Source organism: Cavia porcellus, unplaced genomic scaffold (genome assembly GCF_034190915.1).
Source record: "Cavia porcellus strain 051 isolate PalLab524CR breed Dunkin Hartley unplaced genomic scaffold, mCavPor4.1 scaffold_5, whole genome shotgun sequence".
Taxonomy (NCBI): Eukaryota; Metazoa; Chordata; class Mammalia; order Rodentia; family Caviidae; genus Cavia; species Cavia porcellus.
Genome location: NW_026947488.1, coordinates 44,051,669 through 44,071,836, shown reverse-complemented (window position 1 = coordinate 44,071,836; position 20,168 = coordinate 44,051,669). Strand labels below are relative to the sequence as shown.

At 41.4% G+C, this 20,168-nt stretch overlaps 1 protein-coding gene across 6 annotated transcripts in view; it reads right to left on the bottom strand.

Annotated features, from left to right (window-relative positions):
- Positions 1–306: 306 nt before the first annotated feature.
- The window catches only part of Pak5 (p21 (RAC1) activated kinase 5), a 320,360-nt gene continuing 300,498 nt past the window's right edge, over positions 307–20,168 (bottom strand). For all 6 annotated transcript variants that reach the window (XM_063248705.1, XM_063248704.1, XM_063248706.1 and 3 more), the window contains 5 exons: positions 18,870–19,003; positions 17,881–18,007; positions 6,403–6,528; positions 4,757–4,891; positions 307–2,547 (listed from right to left, as the gene is read on the bottom strand). In XM_063248705.1, the coding sequence (XP_063104775.1) occupies positions 2,392–2,547; positions 4,757–4,891; positions 6,403–6,528; positions 17,881–18,007; positions 18,870–19,003 (678 nt within the window). In that variant the 3' untranslated portion in view covers positions 307–2,391. The remainder of the gene's footprint in view (positions 2,548–4,756; positions 4,892–6,402; positions 6,529–17,880; positions 18,008–18,869; positions 19,004–20,168) is intronic.

Here is a 20,168-nt window from a genome sequence, read left to right as displayed (position 1 = left end):
ACAGATGAGTCCAGAATCTTTGACGCAGAGAGGTGGAAGGGCTCTTTAGCCCTGAACCTGGCTTTCCTCACACTTGACCATCCAGATTTCAATAACATTTTCTCTCAATAGTGGTAGTGATGTCTCTATCACAATCTTACATTATTGGTAATCTCTGGAGACAATGTTTGTCTTCAGCTCATGACTTCATCATGGCTCTATAAATAACTTAAAACCAACTCATTTACATTCCTCAGAGTCCCAAAAGAACCATTCTTGGCTACTCAATAAGACAAATTTGGGAAATGAGAAGCTGACAATAACACAAAGGGGGAAAAGGCAAACATTTATTTTTATTTGCAAGTGCAGTTTCTGCCAATAGTGCTCACAGATCTTTTTAAGCTAGAGTTGAATTTTGGTAAACTCAATATACCTTAAAAAATACCCAGTGATAAGAAAATTACAGAAAAAATTTCCATTACACTGTCAAAAATGTTTGAATCCCCAAATCCACTATTATCTGCAATGAGTTTAATGTTGTCCTGGTTGAAAAAGGTTTTTCTTTTTCTTTTCTTTCCACTTCTACATAGTCCTGTTAAATTAAGACAATCTGTTCCATGAACTTCTAGGACTGCCATTTTTGGATTTAGATTGCTTTTATTCTCACATATTTATATTAATACTTTAATATTCTACATAAAACATTGAGTTTTTATGTTTTATGAAACAAATTTATAGATCTTATTTATGGTGAGGCATTTCCAGTTTTGGAGAAAACTGAAAATCTAATGAATTGAAGGTCATTTTATGCCTTTTATCCTTTTAACTATAATAAATAATTAGCAACCTATTAATTACAAAAATTCTTAATTATGCTTAGAGCAACCAGAGAATTTCCACAAATTTAAATTCATACTTGTTGCAGTACGTGAAGTTGTTAAGAAAAGCCTCTGGCTTCCAGTTTGGTAACAAATGGCTTTTGTCTGATGCATAATTAATAAAACTAATGATGACTATGTAGCTCCTTCAGAGTTTTAAAGGCAAATCTATATTGGCCTACAATTAACATGCAAATTCATCCAACAAGCAACACAAAATGTATTGTAGTAGTCATTCATTTTTATCAACATTCAAGAAGATCTAGACAGCAGCACAACTCTCCTATGTCGGAAACACATTATAACATGGTCACAACGGAAGTCAGATCATACCTGGGGAAAAACCCCCTTGCTAATTTTCCCTCTAGCTGATATCAATTCAGACTTCCAGCACGATACATGAACAATAGTGATTAATACTGTGGTACGAAGGTAAATACAGACAAGAGTTTGGTGTGCTAGCATACAGCTTTAAAAACAGTGACGAACAGAACCAAACACCTTGCCTTGTTCACACTTCTTTCCCTTGGTGAGCCTGGCATTCCTCAGGTCTCACTGAAACATTCAATTTGGGGAACTGAGTCCAATGAGCCTAGCACTGAAAATCATTCCCTGGGAGGGAAATTTGGCCACAAGAGATGTCATGCCCATTCTGGGGGTGGGGGGCACAAAGGGTAACATCTTGGTGTGCAAAAAGTGGTTTTCTATTAGAAGCCTTGAAGGAAAATACGATTTTTCAAAACATCTAGCTTTATCCCAAGAAAGAATTTGGTGGTATACTGTGGCTCAAATTTTGTTTCATTGTTTTTGGTTGGATGAATGAAATGTGTACACCATCACCATCACTCTTATTTCTTCTTCCATCACATAAGACACTTGTTAAGATAAGAAAGATATTCTACTAAAGCTGACAGTGATTGAGAGTCATTCAGTATTCAAAGTTCCTAAAGAATTGTTGGTTTTCTGAAAGGGATAAAAAAGTAGGAAAGGCTTTGTTCAAACCCCTGCTAGTAAACAAGTATTACTTCAACCGATACAATGGCTACGTGACATCAAAGTACTATAAATTATCAAAACTATCGTACAGAAAAATTACAAATTCATTGCAAAATACATTACACTGCTACCATTAAGAAAAAAGTGCTTTTTGTTTTCCTTTCTTTCTTTTTTTTTTTGCCAGAAAAGTATTCTTTCAATATAGAAAATCCTATGCGGTACCCTGCATGTGGCGAGGATGTATCATAACGGAGTTTGTACTGAGTCCTTCTGATTTCCTGGATGAAGGGCTGAAATACATAATAATGACTTCTTAAAGCCATGCTCCAAATGACCATGCCAGCTGTCAGTGAAGAGATGCCTATTTAAGACACAAGAAGATGCCCTGGTCTGTCAAACCCTGCCGGTCATCACACTGTCCCACCAATCAGCTGGTCTAGAATGCACAGGCCTTTTGCGTGTTCTGTGGTTTTCCTCATGTTCTCCTGAATTGTTTTCATATCTTAATCTAGCTCTGTCATCTATGTGAATCCTCTGTTCAGTGATGTCTGTATTGTCTCATGAGGGGAACGATGCAAGATGGCGGACCTGCTAATTTTAAGAATGGATGTCCAAGCAGTTCCTGGGCTGTAGCTCTTTGAGAGGGCTCTCTCACCAACATCAGGTCTAGGAATCCCCGGAGCACTGAAGAAACCTGTGAAAGCACAGAGACCATTCTAAGAACCAACATAAAAACCCAGCGTAACTGCTGGTTTTCCCAGTTAATCCTATGGGCAATTTCTAGAAAGTCATTTTAAGGAGAAAGATCATTGGGGAAGCAAAATATGGAAATAACTTTATTAACACATGACGTTTTTCTGTCAAGTTTTAAGGAACATAGGTAAATGATGATGCAACAAAGAACAAAATTTATTTAATAAATAAAAGTAATGGTAACAATGGTGACAAGTGCAACTATTATGAAGGGGTGGGTTCAGAAAGGTGCTGGCCACACGTTTAATGAAGTACAATGAAAAACATGAAACAATTTCTTTTTTCTTTTTTTCTTTTTTTAGCTACTGCTAACATCTAGGTTCTATGGACTCCTCTTTCTTGAAGAGAAACATGCTTTTATAAGGATATCTGACATATACCATTTCCCCTTTAATTTCTTATCAAAGATTTTTTGACATCTATCTTAATATATTTATGTGCATTTATATTAAGTAGATGGACCAGTAGATCTTTATTCACATATATGTTCTCTCTATCCCTTTCAAGATCTAGAATCTTTATGCTACTCTTAGAGGCCACCTTGGGTACTCTGTCTGGTAATACCCATTCCTCTGCAGAAGGTCACCACTTTCCTGACTTCTGATAGCATAAATCAGTTTTGCTTGCTCTCACTTTGTAGAAATAGTCACCTGCTGTGGATTCTTCCCTGTCTGGCTGCCTTCCCTTATCTTGGTGTCTCTGAGATTCAGTTCAGCTGTGTGTGATGAAAGTTTCCACCTTCTCTTTGCTGTGTAGCATTCATTGTCCAATTGTACCATACATTACTTATTCATTTGGAAAATGTTGAGTGCTTTCCTGTTTTTTAACATTGGGATTAAAGATGGTCTTCTACATGGCTTTGAGGAACATTAATGCTTTTTCTATTGGGTGTGGGACTATTTTGATACAATATGCTTTTGTCATTTTTTATTATTTAAACTTTGTCCAACTCCATAAGCATTTCAATTTTTCATTCATCTCAAGAAGTTTCCATTTTTGGGGGCTGGGGATTTAGCTCAGTGGCATAAGCGCCTGCCTTGCAAGCAGGCAGTCGTGAGTTCGATCCCTGGTACCGAAAAAAGACAAAAAAAAAAAAAAAAAGTTTCCATTTTTCTCTTTGGCAAGTCCCTGCATCCTGCATGAATCATTCAACTGAGGTTCTTCCCTAAGACAAGGGACAGAACAGAGGAGACAATATTCTTACAAATTAATTTCCCTGAAAGGCAACTTCATGTTTCTCTTTTGGTCATGAAGAAGATGGGGTGGGAGGTGTGACTGATCAGTGATTACAGAAGGTCCAGTGAAAATGCCTTTTCTTGGCAAGTCCTGCAGGGTAGTAGCAGCTCTGGAAGTGGTGATTTTTGGACTTTTCATTTTTTCGTGAGATCAATTCTAACGCACAAATCTTGGACAATGGAGAAGACTCTGTGTAGCCTTTCTATGTATGCCACTAACTTGCCCTTCACTCCTCGCATGATCCAGCTCCTACCTACCTACCTATCCTGTTTTCTTGCTCCTGTTATTAGGGTTACAGGAGATTTCTGCTTCCTGGCTTTTAGGGCTTGATGTTTCTTCTGCTGGAATCTTTGCATGGGTTATACATCTTCTCACTGAGGTCCAGCTCAGCTTGGTGATCCTCCCCAGGAAGGGCTTCCTTCACTCTCCAAGCTACACTGGCTCTCAGTGCCCTCTCCCGCCCTACACCATGTCACAGCACTTTATTTTCTTCACAGCAGGTACCACTCTGTGATGTTATTCTGTTCCTCCACTTGTTGATGGTTTTTTATCTGCTTCCTCAGCTAGTCTTTAAGCTCTGTAACAGTCTGGGGTCCTGTGCTGCAGTATCCTGAGCGATTAGAAGCCTCTGGAAGGTATCAGGCCCTCAGTGACTAAGTGTTGAGCAATTCACTCTTCTATGTAGCCTTTGATAAAGAAGCTGCTCATACCTTATTTCACAGGTAAACTCTGGAGTCACAGAGGCTGAGTCAATATCCAGAGAGTGAAGCATGAAACCAGGTGACTAATTCCAAAGTCTGCATGCCCTTACACTAGGATCTATTGCCCATTGGATGTGAAATGCCAATGTCTGAAACCACAGAGAGCTGAAAGATCCTATAGCTATTTTGGACCAAGAAATACACACTGCTCACCTTGTGTAGGTCCTTTACTCTTGGAGGTAAACTGTCCCGGATCCTCCTCATCGCCTGGAGGGGTGGCTCATTGAAGTAGGGGGGCTCACCATCAATCATCTCTATCACCATGATCCCAAGAGACCAGATGTCCACCTGTGAGGCACACACCCACTGTTTATCAGGCAGGGAGAATGTTCTGGAAGGCTGGATGCATCCAAGGAAATTCGATTGATTCACACTCAGTCACAGATCAATAAGACCAGGTTTATAGGCTGAATCATTGGATTACTGAGTTTTTGTTAATCATCTTTGTTTGATGCTTAAATATCACTCCAGGGAAGTGTCCTCCAATTAGGAATAAATGATTATCTCAACATTGTGAAATGTAGAACTTCAATTTTTATTCTGTTTATCTTTTGCAGTTAACAGGCTACCAAGGTAGATTAAAATAAAGCAAAAAAAATCCTCTGTTGTGAAAATAGAAAGTTGCATTTAAACCATAAGAAAAGTATTTGATGTAGTCATAATGAACTGCAAAGAGCTGCACTGCACAATGCAGGCTATATCCTGGTTCCTTTTAATAACTTGCTTTGTAACAATAGTTTTTTCTTCACCTACTTTGGAGCTTTCCTTTTATGCTTTATTGTTTTGAAGCAGCAGCAACAAAACATTGTTTATATAAACCATTTTCAGAGAATGGAGAAAAGAAAGTGGTTGCAAGTAATTCTTTCTGCATGGAGAATGGGAAGCACAACGTTGAGAAGCCACAGCAGCGCTATAAATTCCCATTCCGCTCACTTCCTGTCATGGCCTCAATACACCTCTTAACTGGCCACTGTGCTACTGCCGTAACCCTTACAGCAACCTTCTCCACAGTAAGAAAAAGAAGTTGAGTGCTCATCTGAGGTCACACAAGAAGGGAAACAGCAGAATCTGGCCTAGCTTAGGAGACATCTTCACCCACTGGTTCACACCACTTCTTCCCAGATCCTCCTCTTCCAAAATCACCATCTGCACCATGGTACTGGATTTACTATGCTCAGATATGAGCTCCATGACCTCCATTTAATGGGGTCCATTGTGCCTGGAGCTTCAACTCACACTCCCTAGGAGTCCTTTCTTCCACATCCTCTGCCCTTCCATCTCATATCCCTAAGCCTAGTCCTTTGACAGGTTATGTGTGATTGTCTCTTTTCTAGGGGAAAGAGACCTTGTGCCATATTGTCAAATATACTATATTAGCATTTGATTATCTTTCCTATAGGAACCCACTACTGCTCATTCAATATGACCTCTGTTTTGTGGCATGTTTTCTGATCCACTGTCCTTCCTCTACAACATCCCATCTGTTCTCCTGCACATCTCTAGTTGCATCTGAAATCTTACTGCTTTGATTTATGTGGCCACTGAGTGTGGGAGGAGAGTTTGAATGACTCTGCATCACCTTAGCATCCATGGCAGTATTGCAATATAAGGACAGAGTGAACACTGTGATATCCTTAGTGGTGGTCAGAGTCCTTTCTGCCTCCGCCTACTCTGTGCCCAGCCAGTAAATGTGGAGTAAAAAGTTATTGCCCTCATCTGTGGTCATCAAGTATCTGAGTATCACTACATCCTCAGCCTGTCCAGGCTCTGCTCTCTCCACCACAGCTGTCACCACTTACCTCTGTCCCATAAGGTAGCCTGGAAATCACCTCAGGTGCCATCCAGTAGGGCGTGCCTACCAGTGATTTCCTCTTTGGCACCTCTTTGGAAACTTGAGCACAGAAACCAAAGTCAGATAACTTTATCTGAAAAGGAAAAGAACGCAAAAAAAAAAAAAAGAGTAATTTGAAAATATGGTTCACTGCGCTAGCAAGTGTACAGATCTAGAAACATAGACAGACTTTCAAACCCAAGTTCATCAGCGGCTTCTTACAAATTAAATGTTTTCACTGAATCTCAAAACCATGTTAAGTGAATGTAACAGATGATGCTTCAGTGTAAGGAAATTGCGGTTCGCAGTGTGAATTTTGTACACACGGATGCAGTTTTAAGTCCTTTGGAATTAAACCCATTTATATAATCTGTGTTCCATGAGATGATCCAAACGACCGTCTTCTTTTCTGTGTTGAAATCTGCAAAACCTTCATTGACGTGGGGTGCTGAGCTATCACCGAAGTGTCTGCTCCCTTTCTCTTTTAGTTTTGCTCCTTTGCCCATGACAATGGAAGGTGCCAATGTGAACATCAACACAAGTGGAAACACGGGCACAGAGACTGAGTGCCAGCATTTGGTAGTCAGGCATGTGAGGCAGGCATCTGCAGGGCTCAGTATATAGCCTCTGGAAGAGAATTCACTCTGGCTTGTCACTTAGACTTGCTAGTGACCATAGAAGAGGCATTGCTTAACAACAGTTCAGAAAATACACTTGAAGTTAAAGTTCTCTATAGATCAAAGGTGCAGTCTCTAAGGTATGAACCTTTTCTGACACTCTTAATATCTTTTTGTACTTCCTTTCCAATCTTTTTTTCTGGCTCTCCTTGTCTGCCCATACCTTAAATATTGTGACTCCTTACTATTCTGGTTTGGAATCTCATTTTCTCCCCTTTTTATGTACTATTGCTGCTCCCCCCCCCCATTATTAATTTTGAGCCGGGGGTTCAACTCTGTAGATCAGGGCTTGCATAGAGTGCATGAGAACTTGGTTCCATCCCTAACACCATACAAGAACACAATACCACATGACATAATAGAATACAACTGAATCTCTGACTAGTATATGCTTCCACATGGATGACCACAAGTACTTTCAATCAAACTTGAGATTCCTCTCTCTGTTCCTAAATCTAACCCTTCACTTATCTCTCCTGTCCTACTTAATGGTACCACCATCAACCCAGTCACCAAACTGAACTCATGAGAATCCACCTTGATTCTGTTTTCTGTCACACTCAAAATCTTCTTGGTCAGAATTTTAAGAAATCCATCTCTGTGGCTTAAGCACTTACGGTGTGTTTGATCTATCATAGATCCTGATAGACCAGGATGACTGAAGGAGCCTCAATCATAGGAAATTAAAGAGACCTTTGAGAATGAAGACCAGGTGCAGTACCATTTGTGAACAGTATTAAGCAAAGAGCACCAGCCTGGAAACAAGATCTCCTATTTGCTAGTATATTAAAAGAAATTCCTCTGCCTACCAAGTAGATTGTATAATTGTTAGTATTTTACTATATGGGCTTAACCACACACCTTTATATCCATTCATCTTATTTTTAAGTAATCATTTTATTTTTATGTGCACATCCATCTTATTTTTGATGCTTGTCAAATTAAATTGCTGATATCAGTACACTTCACTCTTAATTTAGCATTAACCAGAGTTCAATATTTGTTGACAGCTTAGCTTACAAAAAGAGTGAACTACACAAATTTTAGATTTACCGTGTGATGAGTTTTGACAAGTGCATACACCTGTGTACTTCCAAGTCCTATCATGTATACACCACTGAGGTCCTGGTTTTAAGGAACCTTCGGATGTAGGTGGCAGTCAATCGCCCTTGCAGAGTCATGGTATGGGAAAAGAAGATGACCACTATGAAATGCAGAGAAGCTGAGGCAACCAAGATTGAACTATCCCTGGAGATTAAAGAGAAGCACATGAAGAAGGCAGAGGAGAAGCACTGGAGACTGATTTGGGAGTGGCAAGGTGGAGATGGTCCACAGCTATGAAACAAAGGGGAGGTCAAACCAGATCAGCACTTGCTGCTATTCTGTTTGGTGATAAGGACAATGCCAGCTACACATAGTTTCAGTGGTAATGTGAGGAAAAAGTCTAAGGAAGAAGTGAGGCTAGTCTCAATCAGGCTACTTTTCAAGAACTTATAAGTACTTTAGTATAAAAAATTAATCTTGTAGCTACAAATATGGCAAAATAATAATAATTATTATGACTCTATACAATGGATTCAGTAGGTTTCCCAAAGTTCATATCCATCTGAACTGTGGAATGTTACTTTATTTGGAAATAAGGAATATTTGCAGATATGTACATGTGCTGCATAAAGACATTTTTTCAGAGTAGACTGCATATGGAATGGCTGCCTACAAAATTACACTCATTACCTAGTGACACTGTAGGCATCTTAGTTTGTATGTATGAGTGCACTCTAGGATATCTGAACAATGAAGAAATGGCCTAAAGAAGCCTTTCTGAGGATGTATCCCCATCACTGTGTAATACAGTACTGTAACTTATTAAGGTGAGGTCATTCTGGATTAGGGAAGATGCTGAAATGATTGGTGTGCTTAAAAGAAAAAGAAAGGACATAGAGACACACAGAGAAGATCATGTGCAGAAGAGGCAGGGAGTGGAGTGTTTTATCCACAAACTAAGAAACACCAAAGATTGCCGATAACTTCCAGAAAGTGGGAAAAAGAAACATAATAGATTTTCTTTCTGAGTTTTATGGTGCAATAGAAAAACAAAAGTGCAAAAAGAACAGGTTTATCGAGATGAGGACGTGGGAAGGAGCACACAACCCATGCCAGCTGCGATGTCTCCTTCCACCAGAATATGGTGTATGGTGCATTTGTAACCGTTGAGTGGGGGTGGTGCTTAGGGTGGGCATTGATGACATGCAAGGAGCTGATTGGAGTTTTCTTCACGCACAAACCCAAAGGGGAATTGCAATTAAGGCTGAGGAAGAAGCAACAAGTGGTAAGTGTTCCCGCTTTGGCCTTCTGCCATGTTAGACCACCGCCATAACCAAACAGTAATTTATTTTAGGGCAAAGCTCTTTCACTCTCAAAGCTTCTAGAAATAATCAACCCTGCCATCACCTTAGTTTTGAACCTCAAGCCTCTTAAACCAAGAGAATAGATTCCATTAAAAGATAATACAGATCCATTTGGTTTGCGGGGCCCGAGACTGCAAGTCTGAAGGCTGCCGGGTGATGTTGCTGCTACAACTTCTGCTGATGCTTGAGTAACAAGAACTCTCCTGAAGACCATGATCATCAGTTACTCTCACCTTGCCCATCTGTGACCTCCACCACGCAGCTAACCCCTGCTCCCACCTGAGGACTTAGCTTTTCCGTTTGGAATGGTAGTTAAATGCCTAAATCCTGGCTCTTCTGCTCATTAGCACTGAATCCTTTGCAAGTGGTTTAACCACTTTGTTCCTTGCCTTACTTATCTATGAAATGGGGATGATACCATTTCTTACCTCATTAGTTTCTCTATAGTAGTTAAATGGGATCCATATGTAAAGGGCTTAGCAGACATGTAGTAAGACTTCAGTGAGGTTTGTCTAGGTATATTAGGGGTTCACTCAAAGAACATACTAAGATTACCTAACAAATTATCACAGACCAAATGGATCTGTATTATCTTTTAATGGAATCTATTTCTGTGGAGTCTCTCTACCTCAGTAGAAATACCTGGAGTACATGTGCCTGCATAAACACAGGAGAGGAGAAGGTTCATATACTACTGTGTCAGGAACAACATTCAAAATATTTAAAAACCATATTAATTTAAACTTATCAAAATAGAGTTACACTCCTAGGGATCCCCTGGGGAGGCCCACCATTTTTAATGAAGTCATGAGACACTCTAAGAACTCGACACAGTGCCTAGTAATCAACAAGAGCAAAACTACAGCCGTATTTAAACAATATGTGTTGACATGTTGGTGAAAACTGATTGAACATCAGCCTGGGCCCTGAACAATGGGGTTTCCATGGAGAGACAGCAGGGGTGTGGCTGGACGTAGCTGGAGGCAGGGCTGCTAGTTTGTGTGTGACATGCAGGGGATCCAGATGTTCCTTTTGAAATGAAGATGTGGCCCAAGCCCATAGATGAGATTTGAAGTCAACCAAGAGGATGGCTTTGAATGCTTTAGGCAGGGGACCAGAATTGTGAAACACTGAAGAGGTGCCCTTCTGAATAGCTCAGCCTCACATGGACATATTCATTTTTATTCTAGGTAGCAGGAGACTCTACATTCAAGCCAGGATCAGAGAGGAACAAGATGAGGTATAACCTCCATCCTAAAGTCCTATGTGCCACATGTTCCCCTCTCCTTTAAAAAGCCCCGGTGAGGTTGGGAGGTGAGGGGAGGGAGTTGGTGGCAGCTAAATTTGAAAGACTGAGTTTTATAGTGATCAGCTTAGCCTTAAAATAATGCAGTTTAACTTTGATAGATAATGCTTCAATTATTCAAACAGCCTACACTTGATGGATTGAATTAAATAAAGAAATTGAAAAAGAATCTAACCAGTAGAGCTTCATGAAGAAGTCTGGTTTCAGGAAACTATAATGCTTGTGCTTGTGCATGTGCGTGTGCGTGTGTGTGTGTGTGTTTCTAAAGTTAAGCTGTGAGTAAATTAGCAACCCTACTACACAGATGGAAGAGGAGGAGCATTCATACCAATAAATTTTATTTGCCTATAAATTTAAGAAATCTGAATGAATAAGGCAGTGAACATACCAGAATTTTAGTACTGGCAGCTTTTAATTTCAGTGTCTCTAGTATGGCTTTCTCTTTGCTGACATTTAAAAAAAAAACTTCTCAAAATCTAGCATAGTAATAATTATCTCCCTGACAATATGTAAGATAAGAAATTGAAAGTAAATACTTAGAAGTTAGGCTTCTTCTTCTGTTGTAGGAGTGTAAGTGCTTTTGTATGATTTTTCACTCATCCCAGTATATAAAAGAGACAATTTTCTAAAAGAGTTTAATTGCACACAACATTTGTCCAAATAAATCTGCAAGTAGATAATCAGAACTCAAGTAATGAGTATAATAAAACACTAGACAGATCTTAAAGCCAATCACAAGACTCTAAGCTGAGCCTTGTTTTAGATGGATTGTGCAACTCAGCAGCTTGCAAAGCCACCTTGTCTCACCAATGCAGTGGGTTAGGAGAACTGCAGCTAGTGTATTGTCTAGAGAAGATGTGCCTTGTTACCCAGAACCAGAGAAAGAACTGGAGTCTACAGCTCAGATACAGCTGCTATTTAAACACAGGATCTCTCCATCGCCCATGTGTCCTAGCTAGGAATCAGGGGTTCCAGAAAAAGATGTCAAGTGGGAGGAATGGAAAAAGGAAGGTCTATTTACAACACAGCTTCAGGTTTAGAAATAGAATTTCAAAAACCATGCTCTCTAAATTGCATAAACTTTGAAGACTTCTGTGTTTGCTTCAGGTGTGGAGTAAAGATGATAGATGGCTGCTGTCCTGCCTGGTCCCCTGGATCCCTCCTGCACAGCAATGGCATTTATTATGTGTAGCCTCAGCATCATGTGAGAACTTGTTAGCAACAGAAGTTCCTAGCCTGACCTCTCAGCATGCCTGAGATTGGCATCCAGGAACCTGTTTCTTGCCAAACACCAACCAGAGTCTGATGTCACTAACGTTTGAGAACTTCTGCCTCAAGGGGAGCAGTGAGCTAGGGACAAAAGGACTGCAAGCAGGAATAGAAGGGGCCAGTGGGCAACAATGGCTCCAGCTATGCTTCACACACCGTGGTCAGATGGCAACTCCAGAAGGAGAGGGAGAGCGTCAGGGAGGGTAACCTGAAATGGCATAGAAATGGCCTCCACCATTTCCTCCTTGCCATAGGGCACAGAGTGGGAGAAACATGCGCAGGACTGCATAGCAGTGTTACAGGAGAACTAAAACTCGAGTTCTGTTCTGTGTTTTCTACATTAGGTTCAGTTCTCTCCATGGTACAGCAGGAAGGGAGGCCTGACGGAGATCTGGGTGTATTCAAGAGACTGTTGGAGCAGAATGGATTTTAGCAAGTTATTTTACATGACTGAGTTTCCACTTAAAGACAGCTTTTGGGAGATAATCTTCAGATTAGCTTCTAACTGTGAAATTCTAGTTATGTGAGAATTAGCAAAGCTAAAGTCATGATGGGTTAGAACCACGAGATGAAGGGAGGGGAGGGGAAAATGAGAGGGAAGCAAAAATAATTCAGATGTTTTATGTGCATGTACCCACGCCCCATGATGCATGCAATCATGTACTACAAATGTGAATTAATTAAAATTAAAAATTTAAAAATGATGGAGCAAGATTAATAATATCAACTCTATTAAATAGCCATGTGGGGACAACAGACTCTGAAGGACACATTCCCCTGGTGAAGAGACACTGGCTTCCAGCTGACCATTAGTAACAGTGGCCGGGTTGGTTCTAAGGCTCTCCTAACTGGTCTCTGACCATTTTCCTATCCTGTATTCCTGTTTCGAATTCTGCCGGACACTGGGCACAGACACATTCCATGACCCTGAGTTTGTGAAGAGTACCCCAAGACAAGGATTCAGTGCAAAGGATGTAAGGAACTTAGCAGGAAATGGGTCAGTATGACAAGGGAGGACAGCAGCCATTCAGGGATTAGTGACCAAGCAATTGACCCTGTGGGTAACTACAGCTCAATCCTGCTGATCTGGGGACCTGCAGGACAAGAGACTTGCAGTGATTCCATGCAAGAGAGAGGGAACTGGGGTATTTACACCCCAACACTCAACATGTGTTTCAGGGCTGCTCCAGGGGTGGTGGAACATTCATTCTCCAAGAATAGGACCTTGCCTTGCACCACAGGAGCACCCTCCAGTGGCCAAAGCAAGGCCTCAGGTGGAGGTGCAGGTGGGGGTATTTAGAGGTAGAATCAGTTATTATTGAAGTAGGGAGAGCCATAAAAATCCAAAGCATGTGCTATGCGCTGTAAGGTGACCTCATCACAGCAAGTCCATGACTGCCATGTGAGTTCAGGCACAGTGTTCCTGGACCCTTGTTGTTCAGGGAAAGAGACAGAAACTTTAAGTGAACTTGCTTAAGTTTTAAAGTGTGGCAATCAATGTATGAGAGAGGGAGGGAGGAAGGGCGGGAAAGGGAGAGAGGGAGGGAGGGAAGGGAGAAAGTAGGGGAGAAACAAGCAAGAGATATAGACTACTTGTGCTAAACTAGCTCAGTCTGTCTTTCTCAGTCTCTGTCTCTCTCTCTCTCTCTCTCTCTCTCTCTCTCTCTCTCTCAAAAACACACACACACACACACACACACACACACACACACACACACACACACATTTAGAGACAAGGTCTTGGTAAGTTGCTAAGTTGCCCAAACTGGGCTCAACTGTGTGTTTCTTCCCAGTACATTCATGGGGCTTAGTTGATCAAGGGTCTGAATTCCATTCCCTCTCTTGAATTTGATAAAAGTTAAACACTTTTATCAAAAGTGGCAAGCGGCTGCTGAGTATCATCTCTCAAATGCAAGTGTCTGGCCAAGGAAAATGGTAATGATTCTGCTGAAAGCTCAATTACCAGGGAATATGGGATTTTTTTTGACTAAGCAACTACTTTCTAACTGGTGTGGTTCTGTGGGTTTTATGCAAATGATGTAAGTAATTTTTGAACCACTTCATGAGAAGCTTTTAAAATTCAGCTACCACCTTCACCTTGGTTGCCACAAATGAGTGACTCATTAAATATTAGTATGGCATAGACAACCAGTGGATGGTTTACTCTCAGTGTTATAAAATAAATTCCTTATTCTCTTTGAAGAAGTGGAAGGCAGTTTCTTCATGTAAGCCTAAGCAGTTCACTGTCATTTTCTAAGCTTTTTATTTTGCAGTAATGATCGTTTACTTTTGAAAGGAAGGAACAAACTATCTTCCAGACAGTTACATTCCCACCTGCAATGAGTTATTACTGTAGTTCATTTCAGCCATTCTTACAGGTATGTAATGATATCTCATTTTAGTTTAAATTTATATTTCTTTAAAGTTAATGATGTCAGACTTCTTTCAACAGGAAGAGAATCCAGTACTTCTTGAGTGCAATGCTAGTGATAATTTTGCCCATCCCATGAGCTCCTCTTCCACTACACTTAGTTCCCCTCCCACTGAGAATCCTCCCAGGATTCACTACTTCCTCCCACTGAATCTGAACAGATTAGTGACTATGGTGATGGCATTATTTAATCTCAAGCCTGGGTCATAAAAATGCTGTGTAACCTGAACTTTGTTTTCTTAAATCCTGGTTTCCATACCACAAGGAAGCTCATGCTTCATGTAGAGGCCACCTGCAGGTTTTCTGGCTGACATCTCAGATGGCTTTCTAGTCACATGTGGTCAGTCACTTGTGGCTGACTCCACTCTGGGTGTCATCTTGCCATAAGTCAGCCTCTGAGCCCAAGCAACCTTCAAAACTAAGTGCTACAATGACCCTTGATTGAAGAGCCTGTGAAGGGCTTTGGTATAACAGCTATAGTCACCACGTGACTAAGCTATAGATAATGACAAATCTTCCCCACTACATCACGTTATGCTCTAATAAATAAATCAGTATAAAAATATACTCAAGATTCTCTGGAGTAGTCAGTATCCTGTCTATATCTGTCTATAACTTTATATACAGAAGTTTCCTTGCTACAGAAACTGGGGAAAGCCATTAGAATCAACTTGGTGCTCTATTCTGAAATGTGAATACAGCAAACTTTGGATGACATGTGTAAGAGACACAGGTCCACTCAATACACTGTTTGTTCCTTCTTCATAGAACACTCTCCTCTCTGAAAGTCACAGGACCTGATCCAGTCCCTCCGAACCTTCTGCTGTAATGTCCCTTGTACTTGAGCTCCATCTCCTCATACACTGTCCTTTGTACTCTGCTTGAATTAAATTCAGAAACTTTAACACCAGCACTTGTCTGGTGATGATTCTATTTGCTTCTCTATTTGCATATTATCACACTCCTGCCCTCTAGTTTAATCAAGGAAGTGATTTTGCTGTGTTCATTGTTAGATCTTATAACTGACCCAGCACACAGTAGACATTTACTAGACATTCCAGATATTTGTGGAATAAATGTGTAAACAAACCACTAGGATTAATGGCCCTTATAGTGAGCCGATGCCTGTAAGCTCTTTACTGGGTGTACAGAGGGAGTAGATGTTTGAGACAAAAGTCATACCCATGACAATGATAATGGAATGATTTTATAACCTGCGTACTGAAGGAAGGGAAGATCTGTAAGTGACTTGATGTATTGTCTTGTCCTATGTCTGATGCTGACATCAGATACGTACTTCTAGCAAGAAAGCTTGTACCATCAATTTCAAGATGGAGAAAAAGAAAGCTTGCCCAGAAATTGACTTGATTTTTTTCCCCTGAAAGTACTAGTCCTCAGAGCTGGTCCTTGGGCCAGTTCAGTGCAAATTCTGTGGGGCCTCACTCAGGTCAGGGAGGATTCCTGCCCTTTCTCGACTTCCTTTATTCTACAAATGAGGGTACAGAAGGGATCACAAATTATTCTCCTCTTTATCTGTATCTCTTTGCAGTGTGATTGCTTTTCTTCCATGAAGAAGTCGAGTCTTCCATATTCCCAGAATCTGGGCACAGTCACATGGTTGATTTACTTTAGCAAACATGACATAAACAGAAGGCTCAAAAGAGTTGCTGTACTGGGGCTTGCCTTTCTTGTTACTCTTGGGAACTCTGTCACCAGCACCAGAGCTACTCTTCTGGGAGATAAATCACACTTGGCCCAGCTGTGTTGTTGGCCCTGCTGAGAGCCAGCCAACTTCCAGGCGAGCAAGTGTGACATAAACTGCAGGCCGGTCACAAATGCGAGAGAGCTCAGCTGGCACCTCATGCAGCAGAGACCAGTTGTCCCAGTGCCTTCAGCCCAAGATACTGACCCACAGATTTGTGAGCAGGTAAGTGGTGGTGGTTTTACTCCCCTGAGTTTGGAGTGTAGCAAAACCTGATTGCCCTGCACTCCCACACTCCTCCATTCCAAGAAAAGTTCTGTCACAGTCATGCAAAAAATGGGACTTAAACTCCTCATTAATTATAATTCCAAATTTTAAATTATGTATAAATGGTACGCAAAAAAGTGGAGAAAGCAGGTAACAGGATTGTAAGTGTTCTTCATTTTATCATCTACACTTTTCTGAATTTACTACATTTCCTGCAATCAACTTTATAATCTTTTTTAGAACAAAATGAAAAAGCATAAGTTCCTAGACAATTTCTTCTTCCTGCTGACCTCTGATCATTTCTGGGCAATTCTGATGTGACATAAGTACTTTCTATACGGTTGCAGTTGCTAGATTAGAAAAGACAGAGACCAAAAGGATGACTGATTTCATTCATCCCAGGGCCATTACACCTAATGGGAGTTTCAGGGTAATTACAAAGGTGAAAGGGACTCTGTGCCAAAACTCTCCCACCAAAGCCTAATGTGTCACATCCTTGGCTGCTGCACGCTGAGTGCCCTGGTGTAGCTTCTAAGTTTTAACAAAACCCTTGCACAGGTTGCACTGATGAGAAGCACAGAAGTCTGGGCCTGGAGATATGCTGAGGTAACCAGCACCTGCTGCTCGTTCTTTAAGATTTGTTTTCTTTTCTCTGAATCTTGGGGGCCAAATTAAACTGAGATGTGTTCCAGCTGGGGTGAGCCAGTGGAGAACATCAGGACTGGGAAGCAAGGAGCAGGACAACACTGAGGTGTTTATTCCCAGCTGCACCCTGCAGGTTCCTGGTCTGACCTCCATAGATGATTAGAGCTCTTTCTGAGCATCCCTGAGCACAGGGACAATCTCTGTTACCAGATCCCAACAGCAAGCTGCCCCTCACCTGCTGAGGCACGGGGCAGTAGGACGGGAGGCTGCTCTGCAGACCTGCACTCCTCCTTTCCCCATTCCTTACAATGTTTCCACATCTGCCCATACTTCTGTAAATTATCCCTCTAATAAACTCTCCTCTACTGACCCAGGTGGAGTTGGTTATCAGCCTCTTGAAGGGACTCCAGAGATACTGTGGACATGCACATTTGAGGGAAGAAGTAGACACAGACCTGGAAAGACAGCTCCAAAAACAGGAATGTGGCATAAAAAGAAAAGAAATTTCTATAGCTTCCATTACTTCCTGCATTCGCTGTAAAGGAAGCAAATTATCCGTCACATTCAGGTCACAGGTAATTCTGGCTAACAGGACGCTACAGAGGATGAGAAGGCAATTTCCTCTCTGTAAGTCCTCCGGAAGTACAGTGGGCGACTTGTGACTAAGACAAATTGGAACCGTGAGATGGTGTTCTTAAGAGAATAATGCCCACGACAGAGGAAGGGCACAAGCAAACTCACCCGGCCATCACTGGTCAGGAGGATGGAGTCACTCTTGATGTCCCTGTGAATCACTCCTTGGTTGTGAAGATAGGAAAGGGCTCTCAGAACTGACAGACAGACGGTAGCTATCTGCTCTTCATTCATTCTAGAGGAAAAAATGACATATAAGGATTAAGACAGGTTTAAGAACATATCAAGAGAGGCCACTTGCTTGGGTCTTGGAAATACATAGTCCATGGCAGTCCCTAAGTGGAAAGTCAGAAGGTCAGAAAAGCAACTCTTTGCGATGTGAAGCCCAGAGCACAAGTATTGTGTGCGCACAGGAGCCCATCACATGTCAAAGGAAAAAGACGCCACTTGTCAGCGTTTGGGACACTGATGTAAATGCACTCCGTGAACTCTTACATGGAACTCCTCTGCCATCCACACACCTTCAGTTCCTTAACAGAACAGAAGAACTTCTCTCTCAGATGAGATTAGTTATTCTGACAGTGGGCTTTGATCCTTTACCTGCCCCATCTTTCCTCAGGTACCTGGGATGGTATTAGAATGTGAAAGTAGCACTTTAACTCAAAGAATGAAATTCACTTTTAGAAATCTATTCAGGGAATAGGCAACTCTAGTCGTTGTCACTGAAACTTCATTCTCAGCAGCTTGTAGATTTTATACCAAGGTGGGATACACCAGTGTAGCTCAGCGATAGGGAAAATGCTTAGCAAGAGCAAACTCTGGCTTTGATCACCAGCATCAGAAAAAGAAATAAAACCATCAAAAAATAATTAGGTATTAATCCCCTTGTAGGTCAGGATGACTATGAATTGGATAGACTGTATATTCATGATGTTACAATGGAAACTCTGGGGTGTACAAGACAAGGAAAGTGGTGTCCCCTGACTCCAAAGTGCTTGCAGTTTATGAAGAGTACATGAAAATAGTCACCAAGGCCATGCCCTGATTAGAATAAAAGATACCTTAGGTTATCTGTCTTGGATAGTAAAAGGACTTACCTGGTATGAGTCACGATGTCTGTCAAGGCACCTCCTTCCAGAAACTCCATGACCACCCAGAGCTCATCACCAACAAGGTAGCTGTTGTACATGTCGACCACATTGTCATGGTGGTAATCCCGCATGATCACCACCTGCACACAAGGGAAATATGGCTCATGACTTGTGATGGTGAAACTTGGTTGGTTGTTCTCTATGGTTATGCTCACACTGTAAATATAATTGAGTGAAAGGAATTGATTGTGAGAGGATTTATTTGAGAATCTAATATAGACAAAAGGGCATCAAGTGTAACTGGTAGAAATAAAAGCAATCAGTTTAGCAGAGTTGTGAGAAAATAGCAGGCAAACCAAACATTGGCGAGAGAGAGACAGAGAGAGAGACAGAGAGAGAGAGAGAGAGAGAGAGAGAGAGAGAGAGAGAGAGAGGCAACATACAGAACATAGGGGCAAGGTTTGCATTTACCGACATTTAGCTGACTATTCTGGGGGATGTGACCCTGAGGGTCTCCTTTTGAACGTATCTCCACATTCCACTGTGGATTAGCCTACAGAAGGGTGTCCAACTCATTGAAAGTAGGTAGGGGTCCCATAAGTGAATGAAGCAAATTGATATTAGAAGTAGGGGCACATGTGACCAATTTGAGTCCTTGGAGAAAGGTACAGTTGCATCTGAAGGAGGTTTTGTCTGAATACAAATACATTAGAGCGGGAAAACTAAATATGATGTAGGCATAATAAAGGCTAACTTGAAGATGCTTGTTGGAGAAAGTGTTCAGATATCACTGCCCTGTGGCTTCATCCGTGTACTTCTTTCAGAGTTTCAGAGTTAGTAATCTGTTGCATATCACAGCTATGTTTCCCAGTGTTGTGATCCGGGAATAAATTCCAGAAATCAGGAACAGCAGACAGAGAAGATGCCTCTGAAACCCACTGAGCCGGAGCCGTCTGTGAGAGTGGCAGTGTGTGTAGGAAACCAGCATCTGCAGAGCTGGAGGCGGGGAGGCAAATGGGGGCTGCACCTGAGCCTCAGAGGAAGACGCTGGAAATGACGACAGGAGAGAGAGTGCGCTTGACCTTTGAGAGAGTATGCACAGGAGCTGAAGGGCTCAGGCAGCTGCACTTTCTTTGGGAAGTTACAAGACTTGGGGACAGACATTCTGACATCCTAACTTGAGATCTTCAGGATTTCGATTTCCCATCCACAAAAGCTCATCTGTCCCTCAGTGCTTTTATCAAATTACTAAAGATGTATTAATACCCTTAATGCCAAAATGCTCATGATCCCTGGTACAATGAC